General features: G+C 39.3%; 1 protein-coding gene across 1 annotated transcript; it reads right to left on the reverse strand.

Moving 5' to 3' along the window:
- Positions 1–241: 241 nt before the first annotated feature.
- ALX1 (ALX homeobox 1) lies at positions 242–19,417 on the reverse strand. The gene is made up of 4 exons (XM_052774566.1): positions 18,985–19,417; positions 16,613–16,917; positions 12,791–12,919; positions 242–842 (listed from the first exon to the last, which is right to left on the reverse strand). Exons 1-4 carry the CDS (start codon positions 19,214–19,216, stop codon positions 522–524), a joined length of 987 nt encoding a protein of 328 aa, XP_052630526.1. The 5' UTR covers positions 19,217–19,417; the 3' UTR covers positions 242–521.
- Between the last annotated feature and the right edge of the window lie 509 nt (positions 19,418–19,926).

A 19,926-nucleotide genomic window follows, 5' to 3' on the forward strand; every position in this document is an offset into this window, starting at 1 on the left:
TGCTGAGAGAGTTAGGTCTACAAATTCCACCCACAACGTGCACAATCGTATATTTCCTTCTCTGCGTGGTGTGCTTAGAGATTTACTTCATGGTTTTCATCTAATAAATTTATTTTCCTTTACAGAGTTGTTCCCTTATGAAGTATTCATTCGTGAAGCATTAATTTTGTATACAGGACTGCTAAAAACCAATGGAGTAGACATATTTGCTTAATAGTTTTATTCTTTTTTGTGGGTTCTATAATCATATTTCATCAACCGGTACAACAAGACATATTTCTATATAAAAACCAAAACAAAGAGGGCTTGTTGAGCTTGATGCATGGTAAATCTATTTGGTTTATTCTTGTTTTATTGTTAAATATTATATTGCATTTGTTTAAGCAGACATCATGTATATTGTGATTTCTAGCATTCCACACACAGCAGCTTATTGTTGTGTCCTTTAAATATGGGAAATAAAAATGTTTTCAGTTTGCTATTTAAAAAAAAAAAGGAAATGAAGAAAGGGTACTGCTATATTACATGGCCCAGGAAATATTGGCAGCATGCTCTTTGGCTTTCATCCGTAGAACTGCAATGCTGGAGGACCTCCTTTCAAACTCCGGCTTGGTTTCAAAAGCATGTCCATTGGTTGCCCCAGAAAGTAAAGAGTCAGTGAAAAAATTATTGAGGGGCACGTGGCTGAACTGATTCTGGTGGTTTGAAAAGCCTGTGTAGCCAGAATCTGTCCGCGGTGAATGGGAATAAGGTGTCATACAGGAGGACGTATCTCGTGGCAGCATGCAGGAGGTAACCACAGAACCGCTAGCCGCATTCCCTGCCCACAGATTGTTCTGAATCTGGAACATATAAAATGAATAAGATTAAATTTAAATAGTTCATCTTTTGTTTTCTGCAATGCTTGGTTTGCTTTATTTAACACATCCATTATTACTTCTCCTCTAAAACAGGCAGCAAGTACTTAACTAGTTCTCTGCAATCATATTAGAAAATACCATGAAGATATTAACATGAGTCAAAATACTGGATCATTCACTTAAGAGCAAGGGCTGCTGAATCATATTCCTTGCTCTGTCATCCATTTGCTCTGTGGTTCTACCCTGAGTGTTTACCATTGAACCTCAGGATGCCATCAGCCCAGCCAGTCAGTAAAATTAGTGGAAGCGCACAACTGACTTCAAAGAAAAGGTGTCAAAAGAGTGTACAATATCATAGCTGTTTTCACCATAAAACCTTCTCCTCATTAGAATTCTTTCTTACTGTAACGGTAGGAAACAGTATAAAAGGGTGAACAAAACAAACCAGGATTTCTCAAGCGGCAAAGCCCAGCAAGTATTTGCAAAATTAAATATTGAGAAGCTTTGCATAATTACTTTAAAACAAATGAATCCATAAAATACAGGCATGGTTGATAACACATTCAAGAGATTTTCCTAAAGTTGTTTCAAAGATGGTCTTAAGATAAAATTTCTTTTTGTGATGTTTTTAGACAAAATTATACTTGGAGACATTTCTGTTTCAGCTCTCAGTCTTAACTGGCTGCACTGTGCATCCCTGGAAAACGTTGCATGACAGACTAGGACACAAACTTTGTGGTTACCAGCAATGTCTGCTGAAGATCTGGAGTAACCACGTATTCAAGCTTTGATGTGTAATGCCTTCTATACTTGGCAGTCACTTAAAGCTTCATTCTGAGTCTCAGGCCTTCCCCTATCGTCTATCTATAGATGCTATTTATGGATAGGTATTTTTCACTTCTTTGTTACTAGATTAACAGATGGAAAGATTTTTAAGGCCTAGCACAAGTCAGCTCCTGTCATTATCTCAGACTGTGCATTCTTTCATTCCTCCTCTATTCACTTTGCTTCAACCAAATTTCACACTCAGCAGCTGTCCTTCTGTCTGTTTAAACTCTCTACTCTGCACCTATCAGTAATATATGGATATAATTTCTGACTTACTCTAACTTCCTCTGTCATTTCTCACTTGCACTCACCATTATACAATATACAGCTTTATATTTCTTCTCCACTTTTACTTATAACTCTTTCCTGGATGATATTTTTTTTTTTTAAATGTACAGATATGATACAAGACATTTGTAGCCCTCATTCACAGCACAGAACTTCTCAGCCAGTAACTATACCCTTTTCTTTTTGTTTTACTTTGCTAAATTTGTCTTCATCCTAAAAATCTGTTGTCTGTTCAGTATATCATTGCTGCGATGCGCTGGGATTGAGCCCACATGTCTTTGTTCTCTGCTATATGTATAATTGCAATTACTCTTCGGTTAGTGCTATAAAGTGAATTCCCACTTCAAACTTAATTTTGCTTTTACGTTCCAAATCCATAGACAAAGGAATTTTGGCTTTAAGATATGTAGGTTATCTCTCTAGCTGAGTGATCTTTTTTCTGCCAAAGTAGAGGTCAGGGGAAGTAATGAATTATGACAGACATACATACACACACAGAGAATAAAAACATGTTTCTAAAGCCGAGTTGGTTTTTTCCCATTGTCCTATTACTTTGCAACAACACATACCCACCAAACCACCACCAAGCTAAAGAGATAAATTATGAGTTCACTGAACTCATCTAGCTGAGATCTAGTGCAGATAGCAAGGATGAGAGAGAGTCTTATTTTTAAAGTTAACGTTTTGAACAGTCGTATTAGCAGGAGTCATCAGGAGCTGACAAACTAATTCGGTCTCCTTGGCAATTCCAGCAGCAAAAAAGAACCAGTAAATGCTCCATTTTGGTTTCCTGCAGAAGGCTGGGGAAAAGTCACAGTAGCAGCGCGTCTCCCCAAACTCTTGCTCTGCCCAGCTCCTTGTTCACACAGACATGCGTATGTACAGGCATACACACACTTCCACACCCACGCACGTGGGTTGCCTTCCCACACACCCGCACCCAGCTGGGCACACCTCAGGCATCTGCTCCTGCATATCTTAGGTGGTCTGCTGAGAGGTAATGAAGTGAATAAGGTGTCTGGGGAAGGATATCGAGGATTTTCCCTCCTTCTGGTGGGCCTCCTGAGATCTACAGGAGGAAAGAGACTCTAGTGAGAGTTTCAGAACTTTCCGGTTCCCATCCTGCCCTCCTCCCTTCAGCAGTTTTTAGAAGTCTCTCAAAAGTCAGCCCGTGGGAGACCCTCTGCAGCTTGACATGATCCTCACTCAGCTACCTTATTACTCCTTAATTAACCCACCTGAGCCAGTTTTGACTTAAAATTACACAAACTTTTTTTTGATCTTCAGAGATCAGGTGGTTTTTCTGGGGATTAAAGGATGTATCTTTTCTGGACCTATGTGAACCACTGTCTTGCTTACGAGTTTGTTGCTTTCAACCACGCAGAACATTCCCAAAGAGAGCAGTACATCTCTTACAGCTCAGGATTCAGGGATTCCTGAGTGTCCTATTGCCTGGAAGGTTTCTCAGATCCTAGTAGAGATTTACAGAATATGCCATGAAGGAAACAAGGGACCCTGAAAGAGCTGGAAGGTGTGGTAGTTAAGTATACAGCAACTGGGGAGTCATCCACTAAGACTCACAAGGCTTACTGCCTTCTCAGGCTTGATGAGTTTGGAGCCACATAGCATGTGAGAGTAGTAAAGAAGATAGGAGCTGAAAGCCTATAAGATCCAGAGACTATCTCCACTTTGCTTGAAAGCCCAAGCTGCACACATTCTGTCTTAATCATGAACTGGGAAAATCAGAAACTCAGTCATCCATACAAAAATCGTTGGGGTTTTTTTGTTCAGGAACACTAGAAACTTTTAATTGTACTTCATTGTATTTCATGGTTACATGTATGTTTCTTGCAGCAGCAGTGACAGATTAAGCAACTGTTCGGGTTTTCTTTCCCTTTCTTCCTACAAAACAAGTCACCCATTCCTATTTCCACACTGTTCCACTTCAGTTTCTTTTGCTGGTATAACTCTTTACTGAATTGAAACAGGGAGCTGATACAGCTAAAAAAGAATCCAGAAAAAAAAAAAATTTCAAACACACACACACAGAACCCCATTCTTTTTGATGGTATTTCCAGGCCAAATAGTTAGTCTCAGAACCTTCACAACAGGATGAATTTGCCCAGGGACAGACTGGTTCATCTATGCAGCATCTAATACAGGAGCTACTTCTGGAGGAGCTCATCATCTCCAAGGCTAATTCACATGTGACAAAGTCTCATCTATCTGACTTGCTAAGATTTCTTTCCAAGAAACACTATGGCAAATGCTGCAGTCTGCCAGGCTGCACAGATATAATTATGGGAAGGATTTTTCCCCCAAAATCTGTTTAAATAGGAACACGCACGAATTTGCCTTTAATAGTCATGATGCGAAGACTTCAAAAGGTTCAGAGGCTCAGTTTGAAAGTGCCCAATAACCTATGTGGTCTGGAGGTATCACAAAATCGCTCTTTCCTTCCATATTTCTAGTAGTTTGGTTTGCAGCAAACTAAGTTTAGTACCACCAATTTTCCAGATATTTTTATCCTAGACAAATCTCTTTCAATTTAACTTCAGTGAGATTGCACAGGTGTAAATGAGAAAAGAATTCAGCTGCAAATCCTAAAATATACCAATGTCTTCTTAAAGAAATATGTGAACAAGCTATTCATTCCTAAAACTTTCAAAGGGGTGCCCTAGGTTTCTTCCTTAGAGGAAGGAATCCAAATTAGTAAACTTCAGAAATGCCACAAGATGCTAGGAAAGCTTTATGTCTTCTCTCATGAGACAGTTATGCTTTTCAAAAGAATGTTTCAGTCATATCAATTTTCTATTCATTTTAGTTGGTTGAGTGACTTCACTTTTGAGATTAGATTTTCATTTCTTAGCAAAGATTTACAACATAAATATCTTGTAGTGAAATTTAGGTGCAGAAGGTATTCCTGTATTAAAAATAAATAATGTTTTACAATACATCAAAATTATCAGACCTTCTTCTGGTATGTTGGAAGGAAAAGGGACATTATGTACATGAATTTAAAGAAAATATTTTTCCTCTTAAACTCTTGTGTGATCCATGAACTATATAAAAGGCAATTCAGAGGCTGTGAATGAGGCTATACATACAGCACATCTCTGGTTTCTGTTAACATCACAAACAACTTGAGCTTTGCTCTTGTGGTTACCATGAAATTACCAGAGCCCTTCAATATATTTACCTACTGTATGTTTTATACACACACACACACACACACACACACGCACACACCCTTCCCGATAGAAAAAAGAAATAGCATTTCATAGCTGTGACAAGAACATAACTGGAGAGTTATGGTTGTTAACATGGTTATGATATCATTTCCTAAGCATATGACCTTCTGCTTGACACTGCAGAGGAAAATTAGCTAAGGTAATTGGTCATCCCACTTGGTGTCATTGCTTTTTTTCTGTTAAAATGTCAAGCTCCTGGAGCTTCAGCCTCCTTACAGAGCACCTAGAGAAATCACATAAACTCAAATCTCCAAATTTTCCAAATTTCCTGAGAGTTTTACTATCACTTACCCAGCTTTGGTCCTCCCATCACCAAATGTCTTGACTCATGCTATTTGAGTCACCTGCCCACCCAGACTGGAGTCTGTTTCCAACAGAGATGCGTATGAGCACACAGCTTCTATTTGAGTGGATGTGTGGTTTAGTGCTTCACAGGGGAAACACAATCTCTTTTAAGATCTCTAGATATGAAGTAATAAGTTATTGTTGTTGTTATTACATAATATATGTTATGTTATTTTATATGTTACTATAATTACTCTAGTAGGTAATTAGAAACTACACATTGACTCTGTTTTCAGGATGTTCCTGGGCATTGCAAAGCAGACAACAGTGGCACTAACTGAACAGTTAAGAATTTACGTAATTATAGAAAGCACATCAATGTCAAAGAGACTGGTTTGCTACATTTTTGTCACTCCTCTCTTTGTGTGAAGCAACAATCCTTCCACTGCCAGAAAACGTGAAACCTGTGCTTGCACAAGGAGCTACTTTAGGCAGATTGAATGCAATAGCTGCTAGTTTACAACTCGTGATCTGTAGGCTGTTCCTAGTCCATCAGCACAATTAATTTAGTCTGTCACTTGCCACAGTACTTTTTTTTCTGGGGGCCTCTTAAGAACATCCAAAGTATCGGCAGAGGTTTGCCTGTACTTCCCGAGTTTGCAGATTCATAGCTTCTCAGAACAATTTAAACTGAAAAGGACCTCTGGAATTATTATTCCAAATGCTTGCTCACAGCTAACTTTGAATTTAGATCAGGTTACTCAAGCCCTATCCAGCCAAGTTTTGAGTAGCTCCAGCTACAGAGATTCAGTAACTTCTATGAGCAACTTGTTCCAAGGCTTTACCACTCTCGTATTTTTTCCTTTATATCTAGACAGAATACTTCTTGGTGTAATTTGTGATCATTTTATAGGAGCTGTTGGACCTAATGAACATGTGAAGATCATCTGTACTGCATTGGGTTCAGGTACATACGAGAGAGCTGCAGCACACCATTTTCAGCTATGTCCATAAGATGCACGTTGGCCCTTGGTAGCGAGAGGCTCAATGCCACAGCTCTGAAATATGTGATAGACCCGTTCAGTCCACATTTAGGCCTTACATATGGTGAACAAAATAAAAATGTCTTCATTTGATTCCATGCTTAACAAGTTTGCTAAGGTGCAAAAAAATGCAGGATTTGAGAAGTCATCAAGCTTTCATTCTTGTACGGGATGTTTTGTAGATAAATTGTAACTTCTCCCTACTGCAGTCTCAGGGCCGGTTACGATAAGAAGTAATTATATTTCATGTCTATGATACAGTTAATGACAAAATTTCATACTTTGAAAAATACTATTAAAAAGAAGTTTCTATCTCAGAAAACAATGGATTTGCCTTATAATTAAGGCCCAGCTACAGTCACTCACACACTTAAAGAAATACATGTTTCATTAAAAAAAAAAATAGGCAACAAACCGAATGTTGCAACTGCGAGGAGGACCACATGCAGTGATGGTTTAGAACCAGGAAAAAATAAAAGCGCGGTGCACAAACTACTTCGTGCGGAACAGACACCACCCAAAAAGATTAGAAGTGTTACTCTTGGAAGACCAGCCACAGCAGTGCAACAGTCAGCACATATGCAGCAAGCAACATACCATTCAGGTGGTGGCCCAGCCTGAGCTCCATGCTGTCACAGCTAGACAGCATGAGTAGATGATAAAACTTCTTTGAAGCTAGCTCAGATATGTCTACCACATCTACTCCTACTTAATCAGTGTACCCATAGCCTTAATGAACTATTGTGATTAACTGTCATTTATATGTCTACTACAGTTAAAAGAATTTTTAAGTCATATAACATGTGGTGTCTAATATATGCCATATGAAAGATTTAATTGGAGCATGTAACTTTGATTATTGCTAATGAGAATTACCCATATGTACTAAGGCTAGAGCAGAACTGTAATGATGATCCAAGGACTTAGTACATAACACATGTATACTGATACCACTTCTACACTCTTTGATTGCCAAAACAAATCATGTGATACCATGCTGTTCAACGTATTTAATTTGATTTATCAGTCTGGTGGATGGAATGTAAACTTCAGCCTCTTCCTTCTAGTTTTGAGATTTCAACCTTCTTTCTACACCTTCTGTATCACTTCAGTTCCCGTACCTTTGAAAGGCTTTTGTCTCCTCAGGATTCCCACCTGCACTAGGCTGGGTTTTTCCACAAAAAAAAAAAAAAAAAAAATTCAGTCCTATCCAACTCTTGCCTGCATTTTCAAGTAAGTAAGAGAAGCAAACAGTCCATTTCACATGTGATAGTAAAAGGGAAGGTATAATGGTGTGACAGGATAAACCCTTTCAAAAGAACTTAGAACAATGACAACAAATGGACTAGACTCAAAGAACAAGCAAGAAGAAAAGATGCAAAGTATGGAAAGAGCCTAGGTAGGGGAAGAATGTTGCCCCTTATATCTGCTTTTCAAGGATACAGTTTCATGTTTATTTACATATTTATGCACTTATATTTATAAAGACAACATCTTTATAAATTTAACTCATACAGGGAAAGCTGTGTGATAATACTGTAGGCTTTTGACCAAATTTGACTCTCGTGTGTGTAAATGAGGAGATAAAAATGAAATTTTGTCTCAGGTTTTTTGGTCCCTTGCCACTTCTCATACTTAAACATTAAATCTGACAAGGTCAAGTACCCTTTGTAACATTAGCCTTCTCACTAGGCATAGGACAGTAAAAGTAGTCAAGTAAAGACCAGTAAGGTAAGAGAAGAGCAAAGCTAAGCAACTTTTTTCTTGTTCCTCTCCCAACACATAATATATAGATCCATCTAAGATAAATATAGATGTCTGCAGCTGAACCAGGCACCAGAGAAAAAAGTACATTTTTAGAGATCATCTTACCTATTTTATACCCTATGCTTTAGGAAGAGAAAACTTAATTGACCAGATTTTCACCAACTTTAAAGGGAACCCATCTCTGGCATAAAAGGCCCTCTGATTAAGTTTCCTAAACACAACTGTCTAATATTTATCTGACCACCAACTGCCTCCCCTGAAGAGTGCATCCTTCTTTTAAGTCCTGTTCATCAGCACGGTAACAGTGTCTCAGATATCCCAAAACATCTTTAATAACACTAGACACTGTGTTTAGGTGACCGAATCAAGTACTGCTTGTTTACTAACATTTACTCAGATGAGTTGAAGTAATCATCTCCATGAAGTGAATCTGCATTCATTTTCCCACTGATGTTAGGATGCTGCCTCTTAGCTTCCATACCATCAGCAGAATATTGCTAGTTAATGAGGCTCAAAGTGTCTGGGATAAGAGTTTTAACCAGTGAATTGTTTTCTGAGTGCACTTAAGATGACTTAGACCACAATGTGTTGCATCTGCAAGAGGAACTTGAAGCTTAAATACTGAAACTAATGAAACTGAAACCTTTTAGCAAAATGAACAAAAAGTACTGTATATAACATCTTCCTAGAAAAATCTGATTTTCAGCATAATGTTGTCAAAAGTTAAATATTTCATCTCAGTGGAAACAACGTTGTGGCATTTTTAATGTTAAAGCCTCGAAAAAACATGTGAATAACAGATGATTGTCCTGGAATGTTGTACTAACTGTCCTCCTCTGCAATTCAGGTGTTGCCAGTATAATTAATGGAAGATGTATGTGTGCAGAATTTGGAAAGTTCAGGAGATGCTGAACTTCTTGGCAGCCAGCCGAGCAACTATTTTGCACAATAAGCAACACCTAAAGTCAACATACTGTAAAAATAATTAAGGTTAGGCTGAATTAGCAAAGCAAACAATTAAGATCTAGAAAAAAAAAAACAAACCCTAAATTGTGTAATTTAATAGCAAAATTAGACTGGGTTATAGAAATGGGAGTTGGACCAGACGACCTCCAGAGGTCCCTTCCAACCCCAACCATTCTCTGATTCAGAGCCAACCTTCTATCTGAAATTATTTGAAAAGATCATTTCCTCACAGGAAAACCTTTCAGGTTTATACAGTCACACAACACGTAGCAGCATCATGTTCTTAATTTGTACTCGATGAAGATAATTGGTGAAGAGACTAAGCAGGGGTCTCCACACCCTCTGTTGACTGCAGAGGAGACTGATGTTTCTGCTGGAATGCAAGTGGGATGTCTGGTTTGTGAACATATCCGTGGTGGGGCTCAAAACAGAAATCTTCAGACTGCAAATTCATATAATGCACACCAGAAATTCACATTTGGTCCTGTTCCTTCTGCCACACAGCAGTAAATATCTCAGCTTGATTTCATCCTTTTTCAACATTCATCCTATATTTTTTGCCAGCGACAGAGAGTCTGTTTTCCCCCGTGTTAATAAAGGCTTCATAAATAAGCTCTAGTGATCTGTGTCCCACAACCCCAAGAAAAACTATTTACTCAAAACTATGGCAAAGCTTGTCTAATATTTACTTATGTCAGTGTCACAATAAGAGTGCTTGTACATGGGGAGGAGCAGGGGGAAGGAGGGGGAAAAAAAGGAAAAGAAAAGGGAAAAATGTGTATTTGATTTCTTTTCTTGCATTAACTACACTGAAACAATGGAATTGTCTGGGAATCAATCTACAACACTAAAACCAAACAGGCAGATAACAATTTTAAATATCTCTTTCTGCATGAACTGTGGGATAGATTGATGAGTATATAGCAAGTCATGTACTGTACTGTATATTTATTTTCCATAAGTGAGGCACTTATAAATGGACATCTAGTTCAAAAGATTTGAATGTAGTGATGTTAGTGGTTATTGTGGTTTTAATATGGATTTTCATTGTCTCAAGCATTCTCACTGGAAATATTATGTATATGATACAGACATGGTTTTACTGAAGGTGAGGATTTAAGAATGTGAAACTGTGAAAATTACCATGAGGTTAGCAAGAACAGGAACTTGCACTGACTGTTCTGTGATAACTGCCTGGACACCTATTCGTATTCCAGTACACAGCAAAGTAGGCACCTTCTTCACTGAGGAGTAAGCTACCTTGTTTTTATCATGTAGCCAAACCATGCATGCAAGCACTTCACTGAAGTAGCTAACGTAAAGTGGACTCACACCTTAGTTGAGCTCCTTGCTCCTGTTCCTATAGTACAGTACAACACAATTTTCTCGTGCAGGTGACCAGACTCAGTTATGCGTTTATGCCTGTTTACCTGCAGTGTGTTAGTCTGTGGTTATAGGTGAGTACTATATATTTATGTTTATGAATGAGTATACATTTTATACTTCTACACATTTTAGAGATGCTTTATTTAAGATTACGGTACCAACATTTCCATTTCAATCTCCTGTTTTTAAGAACTTATAAATTAATGATAGAAAATTTTGCCAGGCTGAAACTTAGTTAACGGTACCGTCAGCCTAGGAAAGATGTTTTTTAACAAATATGTAAATAGAAATGCAGTGAATTCACTCATCTTTTTAACAATCTGAAAGTACAAAATAGATATTTCATTGGGTTTAGAATTTTATGGTTGATTTTATCATCTAATTCAAAAGTGTTTCTTTTTTAAAAACATTAATTTTAGGACAACCATTTTAAGTGCTTACCAATGCCTTGCATTATTCCATTATCTTACGCAAATGAAACTTCTGTCAATTGGGAAAATTTCTAGATTAAAAGTCCTACTAAAAATACAAGATGAGCTTGGAGACACAAAATTTAGTCTAGATAATTGAGTCAGGGATAGAAAGCCCAAAGCTTAAGTACTGTTCCTTGTATTACATGTTGTGATGCTATAGATAAGTCAGTACCAAAAGATACTTGAACACCTTGAGTGAGATCTGCGAGTGACTGCGCATCTATGTCTTTGTGAATCTGCCTAGGAGTGCTTAAGGTCTTTCTGCACACCTTCACCTAGGTAGGTCTCAAGCAAGTATTGTCCCCTCCTACTTAAACAGTGTATCATGCAGTGGTTTCTGATGTAATTTGGGCTAACGCACAAAATAAAATAAAATAAAAACAGACTTATAGGTGCCACCAGGTCTGAAATGGTTGTGCCCGTGTTCTGAGCTGCCTGGAACACAAACCAGCTCCGGCCCAGGCACCAAACCTAGCAACATGCGACCTCCTCAGAAGTAAAACGCTTTAAGCTGGGTAGATGACACCTGGGCCCGAGGCCTCTGGTCCTAAGCTAATCACATTCAGCCAATGTAGAGCATGACCAAAGCAAGCCCACGTTGAATATGAGTATATTCTTAAGGCTGGCAGAGACCCTACTACCTGATGAACTAGAAGAGCACCAGGACATCAGCAGTGGAAAGACTCTACCACAGGGACCCAGACAAGATTTTTGCTTTGTATGGTGCTTTTTTTTTTTTTAATTTTGTGGTAAAAGCAATGGGAAGCTAGAGACGTGAAAAACAATGGCTTCAGAATAAAAGTATTCAATGTACTAAAACAAGCAAGCAGAAAAACAATAGCAGAGAGTGAAGCAAGGCAGTAAACCAAAGGACTGGAGAACAGAGACAGAAGATTATGATCTTATTAAACAGTATACCTTACTATATACTAATGGACCACTGGAAAAGAAAAAAATAAATTAAACTACTACTGTCTGAGAGAACTTTCTTGTTTCTCTGCCTCCCTCTCCTAGCCATATACATTCAATTGTGATTGGACATGGCCATAATATGGTTTCATGCTAGTAGAAGACTACTTGTGTTCAATGGTCCGTAAAGAAATGGTGCATGTTTAATGCATCAGAAGGTAGTTGCCCAGAGATCACATAGTTTATGCCTCATCTTACCAAAGCATGCAAGACCAGAGCTGTTAGAACAGTTGTGCCTGTGAATATAAATATCCCAGAAGGGAAATCCTGACCTTATTGTGGTCAAAATTACATCATTCCTGTCAATCTCAATGGGTCTAGACTTCACCCAGAATTTGTGTATGGACCTAAAAGTGATTCCAACCCCCACATAATTTTATGTGCAGAAAACACTTAGCTGCACAACCATATTGCCAGCCATTCTCAGTACATAACCTATGCAAAACTCTGCAGATCCTAAGATGGTTGTTTAAAAAATACTTGTATTTTAAGAGTTAATTATTCATATTGGATGTCGGAACTGTTGTTCACAGTGGCAGGTCCTGTTGACGTGTCTAAAGAACACAGAAAGCTAAACACAGGACAGTCTTCGTGCATCTTCTGTGCTCATGTGTGCCTAAGGAGGGAAGAGAAGGTAAACGTAGAACCAAAGTACTACTTGGTCTTTACCGTACCTGAGGGTAGCTGTCAGTCCTTGGAAGAACAGATATATCATAGGTGGCAGCAAAATGGCTCTTAGCTTGCTGGATCTGACCATAGCGTTCTCTTTTCCTCCATTTTGCTCTTCGATTCTGGAACCAAACCTATAGTATATGAGGAAACAATCATCAAGGTAAACTCAATTACATACTGTGCAAAGAGTTTTAGGAAAAAGCCAAGAGATTATGGACAGTAGCTTTGAAAATTTCTGTTTATCTAAGAAAGGGAAGTTCTCTGCCCGAGAAGTAATTTCTTGCAGTTTCACTCTTCTCAATGTCAGACCTGCTTAAGTTATTTCTGGCTATTTTAAAAGCATATATTATTTCCTTTCTAGTGTTTCTAGTGTCTCAAAAACAAAAAAACAAAAAAAAACCAGAGGAAAGATCAGTCTGTCAGGCAGTGCTAATTTTGACAGAGTTCAGTTCCGTAGAGGAAAATCACCAAGTAGCAGCAAATCAAATTGTAAAGAAACTTTCTCTTAATTTCACATTCCCACTGACTTGACATGCCTACCTATGATCTGCCTCCTAGAGGTGTACCTAATCTTTATCAAGTGCAGCAATGAAAAGGCAAGAAAAGCTGGCACCAGGACAGTAGTTTGCACTGCAGAAAAGGTTTCTATAAGGAAGACTAACAGAGCAGGAAGATAATAAAAAGTCATGAGATCACAGACAGTTTTAAAACTATTGTGACATTTTTTTCACATTTGTGTTAGGTGATACCTGTTTCTGACAATGGAAAACTACAGAATGGCACTTTACATTTAGACTATGAAATAATTTAGACCTGAAACAATGCCTTCTTGTCAACTAAAAGCTATTTTCTCTGTGCTTAAATAACCTTTGGACTGTTCTGTAATATTTTGAGTGTCGGGTGTTATCTCAAAACCTATTACATGCACTTTTCTTGCTGTGACTGATATCTGTCATTCTCCTGTGGTCTTCAAAAAAATATTTTTCTTTCAAACAGTTTAGTTTGGACTGGCTAAGACTTATCCTGATGAATTAAAGGGATTGCTAAGAAAAGTAACTGTTCCGTTATAAAAGTAATATTATCCAACTAACTCTTTATTGTTCAGCTATGAGCAAACTCGTTCTGACTCTTTTTAAAGAAGTCACGCTACTAACAGAACCTTTTTTTTTTTTTTCATGGATACAGTGCCATTGATTAGTCTTCTGGCTAAATGGATTGTGAATCCATTTGGTTAGATACATACATGAATAGACTTTTTTTTTTTTTATACAGACACTGCCTGTGAATCCCATTTTGAGGGATATTTTCTGATCCCTGATGGTGGGATATTTAAAATAACGCTGTTTGTTTTACAATTCAGTTTTTGCCTTGCTCTTTGGAGAACTCAAATGTCTTTTGATGCTGCTTAAGCAACCAGGGCATAATTATTCTCATTTTAATTCCCAAGGACTTGTTGCAAATTTAGTATGTGCAATCTTTTAAAATGTACTCAGCAATCAAGGCAAGGCCCATGCATGTAACTGCTGAGTATATATTGTTAGGGACCTTGTGGGTCAATTTGTATTATTTATGATGCCTGAAGCTCAGCAAAAAGAAAAGGGAAAGAAAAAAAAATTCTCCTGAACACGCTAAGGGAATGTGGTCATGAGGCTCTTTCATTGAAAAAAAGACCTTGACAGTCTCCTTAAAATGGGTGCCAATTACTTCACTGACATGCAGCAGGAAAGAGAACAACTTAGATAAATTAGGTTCAGGTTGGCGCTCTCTGCATGTATGCAGGACAAATATTAAATTGGATGTTGATGAAATGGCGGTGAAGGGAAATGTGGGTAAGGTATCCAGCTGATCACTCTGCTAAACTAAATCAAACAATTTGCTTGAATTTATAGTAACTAAACAAGAAAAAAAGCACACATTTTTTCTTTTGACAATCCCCCAAAATATTTCTGTTTACATCACTTTACTAGAAACTGACTCTTGGCAGAGATAAAGTAACCATTTGCCTCCACAAAGCAATGTAAAAATCTGCTGCTTGTTATCCTTGAATTGCCAGATGCTGCCTCTAATGATGTAAGGCCTTTTAAATTGCTTAATCTTGTGATGGAATACTGTTGCTACTCTGGATAAAAATGATCACCATTTCCTTTCATATTTAGCGTATGAGAAATGCAAAGATCGGTTATCTTTTAAGAAAGGGGAGAACGTGTTTAAGTAAAATAGAAATAGATATTCTGTGAAAGTCTGGGGCAGACATATATGTTTTTACATTTACTTTCTTAATGCTAATACCTTTACCATACGAAGCTTCTAAAACTTAGAAAGATGTGTGATAAAAAGCCAGTTGACATATTTTAGCCCAATTCTCCCCTCCCTGTTCTGACTACTAATTTATTCTTGGAGTAGTTCACATTATTCCAGGATTATGCAACTGTAAGCATAGTGTTTTAACATTATGCAAGCTTTTTTTTAAAGTCAAGACTAAATCGTAATGAATGGAATTCATACTTGGAAAACTGTACCAAATTCAGAGGGAGAGGGATTGCACAGAGCCTGAAGAGTTAAAAGCCACTGAACTAAATTCCATCGGCATCACTGATGTCGTATTGAGGTAACTGACACACGATTTGGGACTCTGTTTTCCGATGACAACAGTGAATACGCTGTCTGGTTGAATAGACATGGAAAGAACATTTCTTTATAAAATTAATTAGCTGACTTCATTTCTGAAAGTGATCCTGGTTTAATTTCAGCTGTGTGCATGTGCACTGACGTCTATTTCTCTATACGCATGTGTTAGTATGTGTTTAATTACAAGTTGTGAAGTTGTTATCATATTCGAGTCACTAAATTAAAAAAATTAATCCCAGTCTGCAAGAATCGACAGGACTGCTATTCCCTAAATTGAAATGGTGAGTATTACCAGAACGGGGAAGATCTCTAAAAATAGAATAAACTTGCAAAAGGCAGCTCACACCCTTTTCTAAGGGAAGATCTCTAAATGGGGGAAGGGCTGCATTTCCTGGATATTTAGATTCTTTTCTCACCATTGCGCATCCAAAGCCGTAAATATTGTTGAGATTACTGTACGAGCACATACTGAATGAATCAACTTTGTACACAGTTAAGATACTCAAATACTGCACTAAGTGGTCAACAGTCTGTTTCGTTCCAAAAATTAGAATAACATTAACCATCAGTAATGCAAGTTTAAAAACCAGCAAATGTACTTCCCAATTTTGTGATTATTAAGCTCATTCCATACAACAGAGATGAAAAGATTATGTCCTTGCTCTACACAGACACAAACACACACACACACACACATATATGTATATTTATACACATTTTTGTATGTGCAGTTTCACTGCATACTCTTTGGGTGGAAACAAGGAATTTGATTACTTTTTAGATTGTACTTTTCATGCCGTAACACACACAGAATCCTCTGCGTCCGAGTTCTGCATCGTCATCAGTCTAGACTACATGCAACACATTTCTTTAATGGGATCTTTACGTGTAAAGCTTTACGTATTCCCTGCCTGGAATTCTGACAGTAAAAAAGGACTACCAGACATCAAGACTGCTTTACTATTGATGTTGTTTTCTCATCCTTTAAACAAGTTTCTAGAACAGCAACACAAGCGGTTTGAAAAAATAACAAGTTATTTTAGTACTGCAGCATAACAGCTCATATCCATAAAGAAATAAAGCAAACCGAGCCATTTACTTTAGCTTTATGGGCTTTTGTACAATCCCCAAGAGTGTCGTTTCCCAGTTCCTACAATGCAGAACTTGTGATGGAAATGCTGAAGTTTGGTTCCTACCTGGACTCTGGCCTCAGTGAGCTCTGTTCTCAGAGCTAGCTGTTCTCTTACATAGACATCGGGGTAGTGAGTTTTCTGGAATACTTTCTCCAGTTCCTCCAGCTGCAAACTGGTGAACGTTGTTCTGTGTCTCCTCTTCTTACTGCTGGAGACATTGCTGTCGCACTTATCACCAAGTTCATCCAGTTCCCCCTTCTCCTGCATCCCTTTCACCGGAGACATCCTGAGGTTGTTGCAATTGTCCATGGGCCTGCTCAGCTCTGTGTGAAGAGGCTGTCCTTCCACTTTAGTAATCCCATAGTTCACTGTACGCAAGGTGGGGGAGGGAAAGAACTGGTTAAAGGGGGGGGCTTCAGATTCAAGAGTTCACATAAAGCAGTTTCACAAGGAACCCGATTCTATTTGGCTGCGTATTTCTACACGAGAGCGTGGAAGAGGAATCTGCAATATTAACTACAAACAGAGTAAAAGTACTAAGTCACATTGAATTTTAACTGAGAATCGTATCTGAAAATACAATCTGAAATCTTTCGGTGTAAGGAAGCTGCATGAGAGTGCTTGAATATTTTCACTCTGCCACTAAAGTAGTTAATAATCCATGAAATCAGCTTCAACTAGGGTTGCACAGATAAGGAATCTTAGCCCAAACCAGATTTTTGTATAAGATAAGTGGCATAAAGCTATGGACAAATGCGCCTTTAAACTTGGAAGCAGATATAAAAATCTCCATTTCTATGAAAATACAAAATAACTGTAAAGTAAACAAAATAGCTGTAAACTGACAAATCAAGAAGCAAATGAAACCGAAAATTAACTTCACTTTACAAACTCAAGAGATTCCATATACCTTCTCTTGGATTTGTAAAGTGGAATTGTTTCCAATTAAGTTTGTTATGGTTACAAAATGCAGAGAGTTTCTGCAAAATGTTAACTTATTAGAAGAGATCGTTTCATATACTTTGTATAAGGATTGCAGGAACTATTTGTCTTTAGGTAAAATCTGAGTGGTAGAGATAAGAAATATTCCTCTGTAGCTTCTTAATAAGAAATGAAAACATTTCCTATTTTTTCTATTTTTACATGTCTCACATCACTGAAAAAGTCATGCGATATGTTACCGGATTCAAAAAGGCTTCCCCCCCCCCCGCCTCAGAAACAGGCAAAAAAAAATTTAAAACTCTAATGAAATTAAAATCTACAAAGATGGCATGTAACATATGGTGAGAAGCTTGCTTTGGGATTTTCTCACATTCTCAGCAATTTCTTTTCTTTCAGTCCGAGCTGATTTTAACCAAACACAATTTTTAGATACTTACTATCAACACATACATAGATAGGAAATGCCCCAAAGCCCCCAAGGCACACATTAAAAGAGCTAATTAAGAAAAACTTCAATGTATAAATCAATTTTCTGTAGGTTTTTTTAAGTCGCACTTGCAGAAATCTGTCATTGTTCCTTACAAACTGTTTCACACAAAAAGGATGTTCTCAAAAAAGTACTTCAGTGCCTAGATGAAGTAAAAAAATGTAAGATATTGTTAGTCTCGCTATTGCAGCTGATCTTAACCATGTTTTCCAATTCTGCTAGGCAAATATTTTTTGATTTTTTTTTTTCTATCTGTGATTTACATACTGTTGGAATAATGGGGATGGTTTTTAAAGTTTCGAAAAGAAAACATTCCCCGTTCTCCTTGCCGCTCAGCTAGGCGAAAATAGCATGTGAGGCTGTCGTTGGAATTACCGAAGTCGTTTTCGGTCAGCAGGAGAATCCCTCTCACGCGTTATTCACTAACACAACGGAGAAAAAAAAAAAAAACAAAACCAAACCCACAACCCACGCAGCCATCCTCGCGGGGGGGGGTCTTCCACGGAGCCGGGGTTCACCCACCCACCCACCTCCCCTTCCCACCCCGGAGCGGAACCTCCGACACCCGCCGCTGCCTTTTCCCGGCAGTTCCCCGCGTGAAAACGCCGCGGCCGGACGGGGAGCGGGACGGGGAGCGGGGCCGAGCCCCCCCCTCGGCAGCCGCCCCGCCGGTCTGTCCGTCCCCGTCCCCGTCCCGTCCCCCCCAGCCTCCCCGGTTGTGCCGGGGTGCTCGGCGCTGCGCGTTCCGCGTCCCCCGCCTTGGGCGCAGGGGCAGCGGTGGGAGGCAAGGAGCGCTTCGAAGGAGGCGGTCGCCTTCTCCCGGTCCTATCATCATCATCACCATCATCACCGTTACCGTAATTATTTCCTACTGCCCCTCGCATGCCAGCAAGCAAAGGCCGGCCAGGCGCCTTTGGTCTCCCCGGGGCGGGCGGGAGAAGGCCCGGCCTGCCCCCTCCATCTGCAGGGAGGGCAAAGCGAGAATAACGCCGGGACGGCGGCTCACCGTTGGTGTCCTGGCAGGGTGATGTCCTCTCCAGCCTCACATGATGCTCAGCCCTTTGCAGAGGGTTGAAGGCCTGCACGCATTTGGTGCCTGACGTTTTGCTATAAAAGGACTCATTGTCCAAAGTTTCCATAACGTGCTCCAAAGTGCCTCCTGCTCCCATGTAAAAGTCACTGTTCTTGCTCGGCTGGCTCTTCAGGGCAAACTTCTCGCTCAGAAAATCCATAATCATCTAAGGCTGCTTGAGAGCCTCTTCCCTAGACAGAGGCCGGACTGTGAGCAGGGGAGGGAGGGAGAGGATGGGAGGGAAGGAAGGAGGGAGGGAGGGAAAGGCGTTCGGAGCTCAGGGAGCTGTTTTGCCTCCGAGCCTTTGATTTGTCTTGTCTTGAAAGAGGGAACCCGAAGTTGCTCTTATATCTTGAAGCTCAGCAGGGCTCCTTATGCAACCTCCCATTTCTAATGAATATGAAAATAGGCAAGCAGTGTAACTCCACCCCGGGTCCCCCAAGACCTAATCCCAACACAGGAGGGAGTTCCAGGCCCATTTTCGACAGACAGATCCGTTTCAGACAGACAGACACACACGAGCAGGCGAGGAGGGTGAGGGGAGACAGGGAGGGAGGAAGGACACACGAAAAGGACATTTCCCCTCTGCAACCTATTCACATTTCTCCAGGGATCCTGGAAAGAGAGTAATCCCTCGCTTTCCTCCCGCTCCCCCCAGCTCCCCGAGAGGCTTAGAGCAAGGTAATTTCAGGGGCACGTACCCTCGAGTAAAGGATCTTCTTTAATCAATTTGACTGATACCTCGGTAGCTGCAGTCCTGTTCTCTGAAGCTGTAAAATGAAGAACCGGTGTTCCTTCTTTATTAAACAGCTCAGAAGTTAGGTCCTAGACTTAAAGAGAGAAAGAAGAAATATTATAGGCGGTTGTTTGTGTAGA

The sequence above is a fragment of the Harpia harpyja genome, chromosome 23, assembly GCF_026419915.1.
Source record: "Harpia harpyja isolate bHarHar1 chromosome 23, bHarHar1 primary haplotype, whole genome shotgun sequence".
Lineage (NCBI taxonomy): Eukaryota > Metazoa > Chordata > Aves > Accipitriformes > Accipitridae > Harpia > Harpia harpyja.

What these genes read in the sequence shown, in the direction of transcription:
- ALX1 (XM_052774566.1), bottom strand. Translation starts at nt 19,216, where the DNA reads ATGATTATGGATTTTCTGAGCGAGAAGTTTGCCCTGAAGAGCCAGCCG. An exon ending in ACCCTGCCAGGACACCAACG is followed by an intron (nt 16,918 to 18,984) that starts GTGAGCCGCCGT and finishes CCTTGCGTACAG; the next exon opens with TGAACTATGGGATTACTAAA. An exon ending in GGACTGACAGCTACCCTCAG is followed by an intron (nt 843 to 12,790) that starts GTACGGTAAAGA and finishes TATATGTTCCAG; the next exon opens with ATTCAGAACAATCTGTGGGC.